General features: G+C 38.6%; 1 protein-coding gene across 1 annotated transcript; it reads right to left on the bottom strand.

Moving 5' to 3' along the window:
* Positions 1-540: 540 nt before the first annotated feature.
* Positions 541-12,101, bottom strand: LOC135577514 (T-cell receptor-associated transmembrane adapter 1-like). Its single transcript, XM_065047649.1, has 5 exons — positions 12,086-12,101; positions 9,625-9,661; positions 8,490-8,551; positions 7,796-7,854; positions 541-844 (listed from the first exon to the last, which is right to left on the bottom strand). Exons 1-5 carry the CDS (start codon positions 12,099-12,101, stop codon positions 566-568), a joined length of 453 nt encoding a protein of 150 aa, XP_064903721.1. The 3' UTR covers positions 541-565.
* Positions 12,102-12,644: the final 543 nt, after the last annotated feature.

The following is a 12,644-nucleotide window of genomic DNA, read 5'->3' as shown; positions in this document are numbered from 1 at the left end:
TGTGCAATTACTACTTTAAACAAGCTATTAACTTATTCTCCAATTAGCTTTAGATATGTTGTGTTATTACCATAGACCAGTCACCGTAAGGAAGTATAAAATGTCGAACAGATGATCGGTTTTTAGTTTAACTAAATCGTTAAGTGTGCAAGCATGAAACACAATTTCCTTCCAAAGGTGGTGTTAAAACCTATATAGAAGAGTAGTTATACTCTGCTAGAGCTCTACAGACAACAGGGTGGGTCTTTTGGGACTGTTTGAAAGTTGGTGGTTGTTTTAAACTAAGGATTAATTTTTACTGGAATCAATACCATGTGAATGCTGAGATACCAGCTTCTACAACTCCTTTCCAAAATGTCTTCAGAAGGGCAGGTCCTTCAAAGTGGCAGTCTGGATCTTATTTCTTGCTCAGTCTCTAAATGTGCTTGGAAGACACTTTAGAACACTTAACTTACCCATTTTATAACATGGTTTGGTATGTCAGTTTGTCAGGTTATTGCCTCTAATCATTCACTGTTTTTCCAGAACGAAGAAGCAGATATCACTTTATGATTACATATTTGGTTTATGAAGCCACTTCAAATGTTCTCTCCTTTGTAGTATGAATCAAGCCCATTAATCTCATGGGATCATCATGAATGGCTTCTACGTTTGTCGTGTTTTCAGCAGCCAGCTGCTCACTGTTGAGATAAATGCTAACTTTGGAAGCCATCATGGTGGGGTTAGATGATCTTTCTTCTTCATCCTCCTCTAATGAAGGGCCTTTCTTTCTCCTCGGTTTTCTGCGTTTTCCCTTGACACTGTGATCAAGTGAGGCATAACACATCTGATGGGCAGACTCCACCTAGATGAACATGCACTTTAACATTCAGTAGTTATGCTTGCTCTAAAGTTATGTCTAAGACTTTGAGTATGTCTACACCATAATCATAATAGTGGCTGAAGTTTACCCAAATTAGCTCATTAAAAGCACAAATGATTCAGCTGTGGCAGCACAGAAAACAGACCAACGTAACCTAACAGTAAATGACTCGTGTTCTTGGGGTAGTGTTGGAACGATAAAGGACTCAGCAGTCCGATTCAATGTGAATCACGCAGACACATTTATTACAGAAACAAGCCTCCTTATATATGCAACTATATTCTAATCACGCGTCCACGCTCCAAGCATGGATTCGCTAAATGAGTATCACGGGCTGTCCATGCGCTGGAGTCTCACTGATGATACGTCCAATGATTTACGCCATGTTGGGACCCCGCTGATTGAGGAAGGCCCCTCTTTCTCACAGCAGATTCTGTTCTCAGCTTCTCGAAGCGGCCTTGAGATTCCTTTGAGCCAGACTAATTCAGCAACAAATCTTTATCTACCAAAACCCCTCCGCACTTCCCCCTTTCTGTTCTTGAATTAGTCAGGCCCCTTTAACCGCACGGTGAATCATTTTTGAAATATACTGCAACATAGAACACGTGATTAACAACATAATTACAATTACATATAATGCAGTTAAACCTTACTTAATAAGATCAAACAACTACCTGCCTATTCTTAAAATCTTAATTCTACTATGACAACCTTATTAACACACTATTTTAATAGATTCAAAATAACCAGACAAGTTAATACAATATATTCTCTTAAATTCCTAAAAGATTTATAACTGCGCAGTTTATAGGGTAACATATTTAATACCATCAGCATATACTAATAATTAAATTAATATCTTAAAAGTTATCTTAACCTATTTAAAAGATCAATAGCTTAAGATTAATATCCCTTCTAAATCTTTATCAGTTGCTGAACTTAGATTACTATGGTAGGGATATCTCATAATTTTACCTTATCTATGCATTGACTATCTAATCATAATATCACCCTTTTCGATCTCCTGCTGATTGTTCAAATTGCCATTCTCCAGAGAAGGTACACCACCTTCTTACTAATAGGCTTCTAGACCACCAGGTCTGTGAGCATCTATAACACTGAATTAGGATCCATGGTTTACATCTGAAACAGTCCTCACAACTTATCTCCCTTCTGTTCATCTCCATCCGTTGAATCTTTGTGTAATCCACTTCAATCCTCGGCCTGTAATGACACAAACATAACCTTTTCCCCAGGTTATCAATTGATGCGGCCTTTTTCATTGACTAGTGATTTGACCATAACTAAAGTAGGTTCTTTCTGGTTTAGCATGGTTTTGGGTCATACTTGCAAACTGTTTCATCACATACAATGCTTTTGACAATTGTTTTTGTGGTGTTTCCCCTACTTCCCCCCCTTTGTTTTTTGTATGTACTCAGAACCACAAATCAAATGTAGAGGTTCCTCCTTAAAAAGCTCTAAGTAATTTAAACTGTGCCAAGTTCTGCCAATTGGGTTGAACCTTCAGTAATTATTACAGAATGATGCCAATCATTATCTTCACACCAAACCACTACAGCTTTATGAGACTTCCCAGAACCATCAACAAAAACTTTGCAAGTATGTAGGATCAGACCAAATACAAGTATGGCCTATGACCTGATGTTAAAGGCTTGCAGTTTCTGCAGCAATTTACATTTATGCATGCCAAAAGCTGTGCTGTTAAAAAAAATAGCTAGTGCAATTTACAAAGACATAGTTTACAAATAATAAAAAAAATAAATCAGAATTAAATTTCACAAATGGTACATATATGACAAAAGGATCATGGCCTATTAAGATGTAAATTCATTCCCTGCATTTTCTTCATAAGAGTGACAATTGATATATAACAGTCGGTATATCAGTCTGCTAGCAATGTCATCATACTGTCCCACAATAGCCACAGGTTTTTCATACACAAATCTGCAAGTCCAATCGAATGCAGTCAGCCTGTAAGGTTGTCAAAAATTTATTCCTCAACATTTCTAACTCCATTTTGGCTGTCATATTTATTGGATATTGTTTTCCCTTACCGGATCGAAGTCCTGTTTCAGATCTATCAGTGCAGTATTGGCTTTATCAAAACATTGGCTGTTAATACTAGTGGAAATACAGCATTTGAAATTTCCTTGGAGATTTCTCACTTGCAGCAAGCAGATCTGCGCCATCCAAGCAGCTTCTTGGAGGCCATGCAACTAAACAGAATTCTCAGAAAACGTTATTTGAGCTTACAATTTACTTAACAAATCTTAACCTAAGAGAGATATAGGACTTTCTGGCAACTATAAGAATTCATGTATTAAAACTTTGTTCCAAATTTGGCATTCTATTGGTCTCAAAAAACAGCTTTTCTTTCGTTCTCTCCCATGACCTCAAAAACTAGCATGGTGAATTTACTAAGATGTCTCTTACAACTAATTACCACAGAATAAGCCTATTAACAAATTTTTGGTTTAATTCTCCAGTTTCATTAGAACTACGGGTCTGCTAGGGATGCCTTTAAACTTCACCCTCAGACTGCTCCATTCAGTATTACATCACTGCAGTGGGGGGGAGAGAAAACCCCCCTTTCACCGCTTTAAAATTGGGCAGCCAGGTTTTTCCATTTTTTTTTTTTTTTTCCTTTTTTCTCTTCTTGCTGCAGTTTAGATATACCCAAGGTCATGCAGCTGGCATAATGGCTGGTACGAAGTGGGAGGCTTTGGGAAACTTCTCAGTTACAGGCCTGGGATATTTTGCTCTTTTGTTTTCCCATTTCATTCCAACCATAATACACTTTATATGCAATTCCAAGTAGCTCAGCAATAGTTACATGCCTTAGCTCCATATACCTTTTACAATTTACAGATGTCAAAAACCAGTATAATAAACATAAATCCATTATTCTATTCTCCTAGATCCAAATCAGTTAATATTCTAGCAACTTTTAAATACAACCTCTTCCAAATTCACATCTATCATAGCATTTAGGTGTTTTGGTGTTTTTTTGTTTTGTTTTGTTTTGGTTTTTTGTTTTGCTTTGTTTTGGTTTTTTTCAAAGCAGAGTTTAACAATTTAAATGCTTTTCTGGTCTCAAAATTACTAGATAACAATATAAGCAATTACTCTAATGTGTAAGGATGCATCCTAAGGGGGAGCAAGGTGGAATTTTGGCAGTGGAACCAGTTCCCATTTTGTAATTATCTCCCCAAACAAGATTCTTTTGGTACCAAATATAAATATGCAAACTAAAATACTGAGCTCAGATATGAAAACCAAACACCAAGTTCAAATATTCAGATGGATCACAGTTACACTAATTTAAGACAATATCTCCATTTTTGCATTGCACCTTTGGGCCGCTTACTGCCCAGCCAGGTGGAGGCACCTCTGGGTCTCCCTGACAAAACAGGTCAGTGTGCACTGGAGCCCCATTGGCACCCGCTCCCCTGCCGCCGCAGCAAGCTGGACTGGGCAAGGCTGGTGCACTACAGCTGTTATTCCAAAACCAGGATTCTTTACATGGTGTGCATATGGAAAAGCCAAATCCAGCACACCGAGATGAGACACAGCCTGTCACAGAGTTGTGCAAGTCTGAATGCTGGAATAAAGGTAGCATGCTGGAGAGAAAAATAACAGCTACTACACGCAAAATTTTATCATCACATTCACGCAGTAAAGAACTAAATTACTTATCACAAAATGCACATTTTGAGTCACCAGATTCTCATGATTTAACAGACTGTGAACTTATCGTACCATATAGAAAGACCTACCAAAATTGCAACATGCTCAAACAGATACCCACAAAGAAAACAGGTTAATAAGGAAAGCATCTTGCAGACTTTAACAAGTTTTCTGACCTGTGTGTTATAAGTTAATTCTCTATCAGCTTGTTGAAGTTCAAATCGCCCCGCCTGTAAAACTGTAGAGATTTATTTTGTCCTGCTCTTCTGGCCTTAAAAACAACATTAATCGCAACAGAGTGTTACACTTCAAGATTGTATTCTCCAGACACTTTTCCCAATCACTTAACTTATACAGCAGCCAACACTGATTTCAATATTTAACAAGATCTTCCTTCCTCATAATTCCTAAGTTTTAAAACACCTCCCAATACCGATTTTTTAGGAACACAACTGAAAAGAATAATTCCTGACCCCATCTTGCAAGTAAAAACCTTGAGAAGAGGGAGGGAGGGGGGAAGGGGAGGAAGGCACAGGGCTGCTTGCAGTGTGAGTGGGAAAAGCGGGGAGAAGGTTTTACAGCGCACTTAAAAACAACTAGTAAAACAATTAACTCACATTCCTAACAAGCTGCTTGATTTTCAGAGAGGCAATACACAGGACCACATAATAGGTACTGTAAAACTCGCAAATAACATGTTGATAGCAAACATTAGCATTCTCTACTGCTAATTTCAATACCAATGCTTCCTTAGCTTTCAAGTTTTCAACCTGCTTATTGATGGCCTCTTGAAAGTGGTCAATAAATTGCATGTAATTCTCATTGGGACCCTGATTAATAGTTGCAAATGATTTGGCTGTTTTGTAGGTTTCAGGCACCTCTCAGCTTGATATGCAAGGTCTGTTGACTGCCTCAGGATTTCAGAAACTTATCGTGCCTGTAGTTGTGGTATGTCCATTAGTGTCTCTTCTAGGAGTTGTGGGATACCTGCCCCTTTCAACGAATCGTTCTGTCCTAAATGATCTATAGCTGTTACATTGCATAGGTCTAATTTTGCTTGAGTCTTTCATGGTTCTTATCTGATCTCGGGGCAACTCGTACACAAACTTAACTTTTCAAGAAAAATGCTTCAAACCCTCATTCTCTTCTGAGTCATCAGATAACACGGACTTGAACAGTGCTGGAGAATCATTAGTAACAGGGGGGTTCGGAACAGTGCACATTCTCGGCAATACTTTGTAGCATCATAATTATTCCTATAACCTGAGTCCCCAAGCGCATCCCCTTTCCCGTCACAATCAGCATGACCGCATTGCTGACTGTTGGATTCACTCACTCATAGCTGATCTGATCTTTCACACAGTTCTTTTGCCCAGTTCATACCCGGCAACTCCTTCTGCTCTCTCGTAGGAGTTAGAGAGGTAGAAGGCGGTAAAGGCGGACACGAATCAGTAAAAGGACTGATATTACACATATTTACAACTTTAGCATTCTCATATTTCACCAGTTCTTTTGACAAATTGTCTGATTCCAGTCCTTTAGACTTCTTGATCTCTCTAGAGTCGGGTAATGGTATAGGAGTCCATCCACTCGGTAATTTTCCTCCCTGCGCCCCAGAATGCTGTATCATCAGGGGTGCCGACGGCACAACAGGGGATGGACTGGGGAGGGGGTCAAAAGACTCGATCCGGGTAAACTTTACGGTTATTTTTAGGTTTGCTATCAGGCTGCCCCCTTAAAGTCTTTTAAGGTGGAAATTATAAGCTGCCATGTAATCGCTAATGATTTAGTTTCTTTATCATCTCCATTGCTGACCTTATTCCGTAATTTCTTCCCTTTATCGTCCCAAAGTTAACGTTTAAAAGCCTTCTCGTTTTCTCCCGGGTAGCCGTTAATTCTACACCAAATTAATAGTCTACATGTTACATTTTTCCTATGTAAGTCCTCTCATAGAGAGAATATGCAGGAGGACTTAACTGCAGCTTGTGCTTCAGAGAACACGTTCTGTCCCATAACTTTACTCTTCCCTCCTCCTGTTCCCAGCCAATCAACTTTTCCCTTTGCTGCGTCGACGACTTTATTCCCGGGGCGTCCTTACGCCTCTGTCCGGTCTTCAGTCCAGCTGAAGCCGCTCCCGGCTGGGCCGCTCCAGGCTTTTCCCCGATTGTAGTGGTATGCCAGAGTATCACGTCGGGGTCACCATTTGTTGGAACGATAAAGGACTCAGCATTCTGATTCAATGTGAATCACGCAAAGCCATTTATTACAGAAACAAGCCTCCTTATATATGCAACTATATTCTAATCACGCGTCCACGCTCCAAGCATGGATTCGCTAAATTAGTATCATGGGCTGTCCATGCGCTGGAGTCTCGCTGATGATACGTCCGATGATGGGATCCCGCTGATTGAGGAACACCCCTCTTTCTCACAGCAGATTCTGTTCTCAGCTTCTCGAAGCAGCCTTGAGATTCCTTTGAGCCAGACTAATTCAGCAACAAATCTTTATCTATCAAAACCCCTCCACAGGGTTATGGCAGCTGTTATTGGAAAGATTCACTGTGGGACTGAGGGTACTTTATATAACTGGTCCAAGTTCTTTGGGATGTAAGACATTATTTGATCTCTTTTTCTTCTTACTGGTTTTGTTTGTTTGTTTTTTAAATTATAATCCAGTTACATTTTTCATAGGCTTGGTCTGTGCAGAAAACTAAAGATGGGTGATTCTCGTCTGTAAATATGTTCTCATTTGCAGTGCAAAATGTATGCCTCGTGTGTCTTTCCCGTGTTTTTCTCTGTGTTTTTCAAGCCAAATTATCAAACATTTTTCATATTGGAATTTTCATAGGTTAGTCTGTTTCTGTGAAGTTAATAAAGCAAATGTCTAGATTTAAAAAGAAAAAAAAAATAAATTTTCCACCACCTGGAAGTATCCTGAGAGAGAATTCAGTTCAGCCTGATCTGCATGCCTGTGACCGAGCTTTATTATGCCATATGGATGGAAATGAGCTGTCTATAATTCTCCTGCTCCCTCATTAATGTCCCAGATGGAACAAAGGGTCAAGTCCGTGCTTAAATTTCTTGATGAACTACAACACTAATGCATGGTAATTTTCGTGATGAGCAGTGTGAAAATTTTTGTTATATTGTCATGGGATACACACAAAAATTCTAAGACAGACCACATTACCCTAATTCAGAAATCCAGAATTAAACTGAGAGATACCTGTAGCTGGTTAACTGGCCTTTGAGGCTGGGACTTCATCTGCTCGTAACAACATTCCTCTATAGTTTATCAAAGTAGAAAAATGTTTTAGTTATCAAGGCACACTACTGAGTCTTAAAAGATCAAATTAACAGCTCCTCCCTGTTACAGAACCAACTTCCCCCAGTTTACTTTGGTAGAAGTTTGTTTTGGTTTGAATTCACACACAGATCTCTTTCTCTATTAACAGAAGGGCGAATAGCTAAGAAATTCAGACATGCATACTGTGAAAATGAAAAGCATTTTCTGTTCATATGGATGGAAAGTTTCTCATTATTCACTAAGTGGGCGTCACTTTAGACTGCTAGGGGTACCATCTTGTGTGGGAGCATTGACTTTGGGCAGGGAGTAATATGTGTCTTAGATTGCTGTAACTGCATGGATCAAGCTGTTATTTCAACTGGTGCAGCTTTACATGAAGAACAGCTCTTGGTTTTGAGATATTTGGCTGAACAGGATCATTTGGACTGCAAAAAATCCAATTCAGTATGAGACCTGGTCTTAAAAAGAGTAGTGCAGTATGATGGTTTGCAGTTCTATCCCAAGCTGGTATTAATTCTGTGTTGAGAAACACAGAAAGCGTTGGTCAGTCAGTTTTTAACTACACATTTATCACAGCCTCTGAACAGACACGTGTTCTCAAAGTGAAGCTTACCTAAAATATCTTGATTGAGATTGCCATAAATTGGGTCATCTTCTGTGTAGTAGCCATCATAGCTAGAAGGGCAACGGAAAAATACTTTTAATTCACAGAATATGCTTGATTTAGGACTTCACTATTAGACTTTAAACATCTTACACCCATGTGGCAGCAGCAAGCAGATTGTATGTGATCTGAAAAACAAGACCAAAAATATCGGGGGGGGGGAAACAAGTGCGGGGACACAGCACAGAAATGGCTATGTGCATGTTCTGAAGAGAGATTTGTTATCTAGCCAAGAATAGAACTCTTCTTTCCTGGAACTTACTTAAGTATAAAGCTAATCTCAAGAACACTAAGCTACCGTTTGATGTAGTTCTAGAGGTATTATTGATCACTGAAACGAACCCACCTCACGTCCTCTGAGCCTGCTTTGCAATACAAACTAAAGCACTAAATGGGTCTCTTGGGGCAATGTTCTTAAAAACAGAGACTTCCCAACTTCAGGTAAATTTGTAATTGAGGATTGGTTTGGGGAAACAGGTGAAGGCTTTTGTATTTTTGTTTCAAGGGCCTTTTATATTTTGGTTGACATGAGACCCTTTCCATCTCTGTTTTTTAACGTTTGGCCTATTTTTTTTTTACTATGGGATAAGAGAAACAGACTTGTAACAGATCATCAGGTATCCAGCAGCTGTATACAGACTCCATTTCATTGCTTTTGAACATCATGTATAAAATAAGGGTATGAAATGTAAATACATGTTTTTATATATTGTAACTTATTGTCTTCTAATATTTATTTTAAATTATTATAGACTTACTGAGTTTGAGTGATAGTAAATATTGTTTTATCTCTATATCTTGCACTTCAGTATACAAAATTCTCATATCAACATGCAATTATTTCATTTTTGATGAAATGACTGGAGTACATCACTTCCACATGATTTTTTAGTACATCACTTCCACATGATTTTTTTCCTGTTTTCTTCGGATTTTTCTTTTCCACAACCAGCGTGCTCTCTGGTGTTTCCAGGCGGGCTTCATGAGATAATGGATTTTTCCCTATGCTGTCCCTCCAAAGCCGTCTCTCATTATTTATTGCTTATTTCAACCTTTCCAGAAAGAAATATTTTATCAATCTTACCTTGGACTGTTGTCTTCATAGTCTTTATACTTTCTAGCTGGAAAATTTGTTAAAAAAAAAAGAAAGAGCATATGAAACATGCTATTTTTAGAACACTTCAGATAATTGTCCAACTGACATGCTTTTGATTTCACCGTAGACAGTAAAATGGAATGCTCTTGGCTCTGAGGACCTTCATTTGTCCCCCTGCTTTTCTCAAATACTTGTGACTAATACAAGAAATGTTGGTGTGCTACCCTGTCCTGTGGCTGCAAAGTCCACATTAGTTTACAAGTCCCCCAAAATGTATTGTAACACCTGTGATTAATTTCTTATTTCCTTCTCCTTCTGCTTCTACCTCATCTTTTTCTCTGCCTAGGGAGGTGCATCATGTGTTTATATTACAAGGCGAAGGGTTTGTTTACTTATTTTGCTAGTTCTGCTGCGTATATCTCAGAAAGAGTGACCACGCAGAAAAAGAAACTGAGGCAGAGAGGCATTGGCTCCAAAGGGATTTGTTGCTAGAGCTTGATTAATAACTCAGGAACGCTTGACTTTCTATCTTCTGCTCCAGAACTCCCGAATTTAGCACAGTAAGCTCCGATTACATGAGCAATGCAACTTCAGCCAACCTTACCAAAACCTTGCTCAGCATTAGTTTTGTAAATGACTGTGATTTTTCATCGTAGAAATCTCTGCCTAGCAGCACTAAAAGACAAACCAAAAAGGCACTCCCTCATCCCACAGCTCTCCAGCAGCTCTTTTAATATCCTGTCATATTCTAATTCTCTTGTACTTGGTGAGTTCAGTTCATAAGCATAGGCGTGTTTATGTAGGTTATGTACGTATGTGTGTTTAATGTGATTGAACCCGCTAGTGTTTGCCTGAGCACCCATGTGCATATAGCACAGGTGCAGTTTTCCCTGTGGAAACGCACTTTTTCTCTGAATGGGCGTGGTGAGGATGTGCAACTGAAATCTACAGAATTGCATGCATAAGAGAGGTTGCAATGGCATCATCAAATCTGTTGAAAGTCATAGTTAATTTTAACCGAAACAAGAGTATGACTGTAGTCACCCTCTAACGTGAATTAAACAAATCAGTTCCTTATTGTGAGTGACACATTGATTTAAGAGCTACATTAGCATCCCACGATGAAAAGCAATTTGGACTTTTTCAAAACAAACTAATTAAGCATAAAATGTGCATGAAATCTGAAATTCAAATAAGCATTCAGGAATTTTGGGAAGATAAAATTTTCTCAAATGTATTTTGTATCTGTGCAGCTACTTAAAATTCTTTTTAAACTAAAGTACGAATAATAACCAGTTACATGAAAAGTACACCTTAATAAAGGAAGTTACAGATGTTAAAAATGCACATTAAAAATACAAATTTAGCCAAAACTTAATTCCTCAACTTGTACGTGTTCTGTTGGTTTTTCTTCAGAGAATGGACTCCGGTAGCTGTGTTTGGCAGTGGACTGGGCAGCTAGCAACCATTGTATAATCATACCTGGCTCCCCTAAACATGTTTAAAAGTTGCATGCTCTCTACTAGAATCATTCTTGCCGAAAGATAATTAATCCATTTGTTGGCTTGAAATCTCCAAGCAGTGATGGCTTTCTCTGCAAACACTTTAACCCATCAAACTCCATTCCTTACAGAGACATTATGTACCTTGCTTCTTTTTCATATAGTGTGAAATGTTCAGTATCAACGAAACAACAAGAGCCAAACTCAGAAAGGCCAAAACTACCCAGACAGAAAAATGGCAGTCCATTTCTGCAACTGAGAGAAAATAATTCCATAGTTTGTGTTGTCAACAATTTTACTGTATTCTTTGTGGCGGGCTGATTTTTGCTTTCTGTAATTGAAGCTACTATTTTGTTGTTTACTCTGTGACAGCCATTGCTATACAAGCTAAATAATTAATATCAAAACCAGATGCTCAATAATAAGAGAGCAATGTCAATAAGCTGTTAACAGAACTACTATTTTGTAGAAATTCGGCCAAAGGTTGGACTATTGGTTTACCTGTAAGATGCAGTAAAAGTCAGAAATCGATAAAGAAAAAAGTCAATAGCTTTGAAATTATTTTTGTAATTGTCTTTAACTTATTATTTGCAGTAAATTTTGGGCTCAATTCTGGAGTTCATGAATGCAGTTTTGAAGATTAATTCAGTCAAAACAACTTCACTGGAAATGTCTCTGAATAATAGCTAAGACCATCAGGGTTTAAGAATCTCTGCAACATATTTCAAAGGTTGGTTATGTCTTTTCTTGCATTTCCTATTAAAACCACTTGTACTCATATCCTCGCTCTCCTTCCTGAGAAAGTAGATGTTGTAGTGGCAAAGGAGGAGAAGTGGCTGGGAATCAGTAAACTACTACAGAGAAAAACCTGAACAGCTCCTGAAGAATCACTTTGGAAAAGGTGTGTCAACTTAAACAAAGAAAGCCTCCTTTTGCACTGAGCTCACCTCTCCTTGGAGCCATGTTAGAAATACAGGAAGGAACTCCCCCTGCACCAAGTGAATTTTGCCATTTAATTAATTCTTCGATTAACCTAACTCATACAGATTTACCATCACAAACCATGCTGAAGAAAATAGCCTATTTGTGACAGTCTAGTGGCCAAAGTGATCGGCGTTGCCGCAAATGGCTTGTGAAAACCCTTCCTTTACAGAGGAAATGCTGAGCCAAATACATGAGTGAAAGGAGCTTGAAGCTAGATTTTTCACCTTCCCTAGAGGCATGTTTTATATTTTTCTAGATTCAGAGTGTTTGAAATAAAGCCTGGCCCCCAAAACTAAGGAATTCCACTAATATTGCATTAAAAGGTCTAGCTGGAACAGAGCAGTCAAGGGGAGAGACTAGATGGTACTCTCAGAATGAGATTAGAGCAGGTTCTTAACACATTTATTTGGTTTTGCTGTAGCTGGAATCCTTCAGGGGGCTGATGTTTTGTTTGGTCCATAAAGGAAAGCTGAGGTAAAAGAATACAGGAATACACGTTCCTGTGTTGCCAGCCACAGGTGG

Source organism: Columba livia (assembly GCF_036013475.1).
Source record: "Columba livia isolate bColLiv1 breed racing homer chromosome W unlocalized genomic scaffold, bColLiv1.pat.W.v2 SUPER_W_unloc_5, whole genome shotgun sequence".
In the NCBI taxonomy this organism is placed as follows: Eukaryota; Metazoa; Chordata; class Aves; order Columbiformes; family Columbidae; genus Columba; species Columba livia.
The sequence above is the reverse complement of the archived record's forward strand: the minus strand, read 5'-3'. Positions and strand labels throughout refer to the sequence as shown.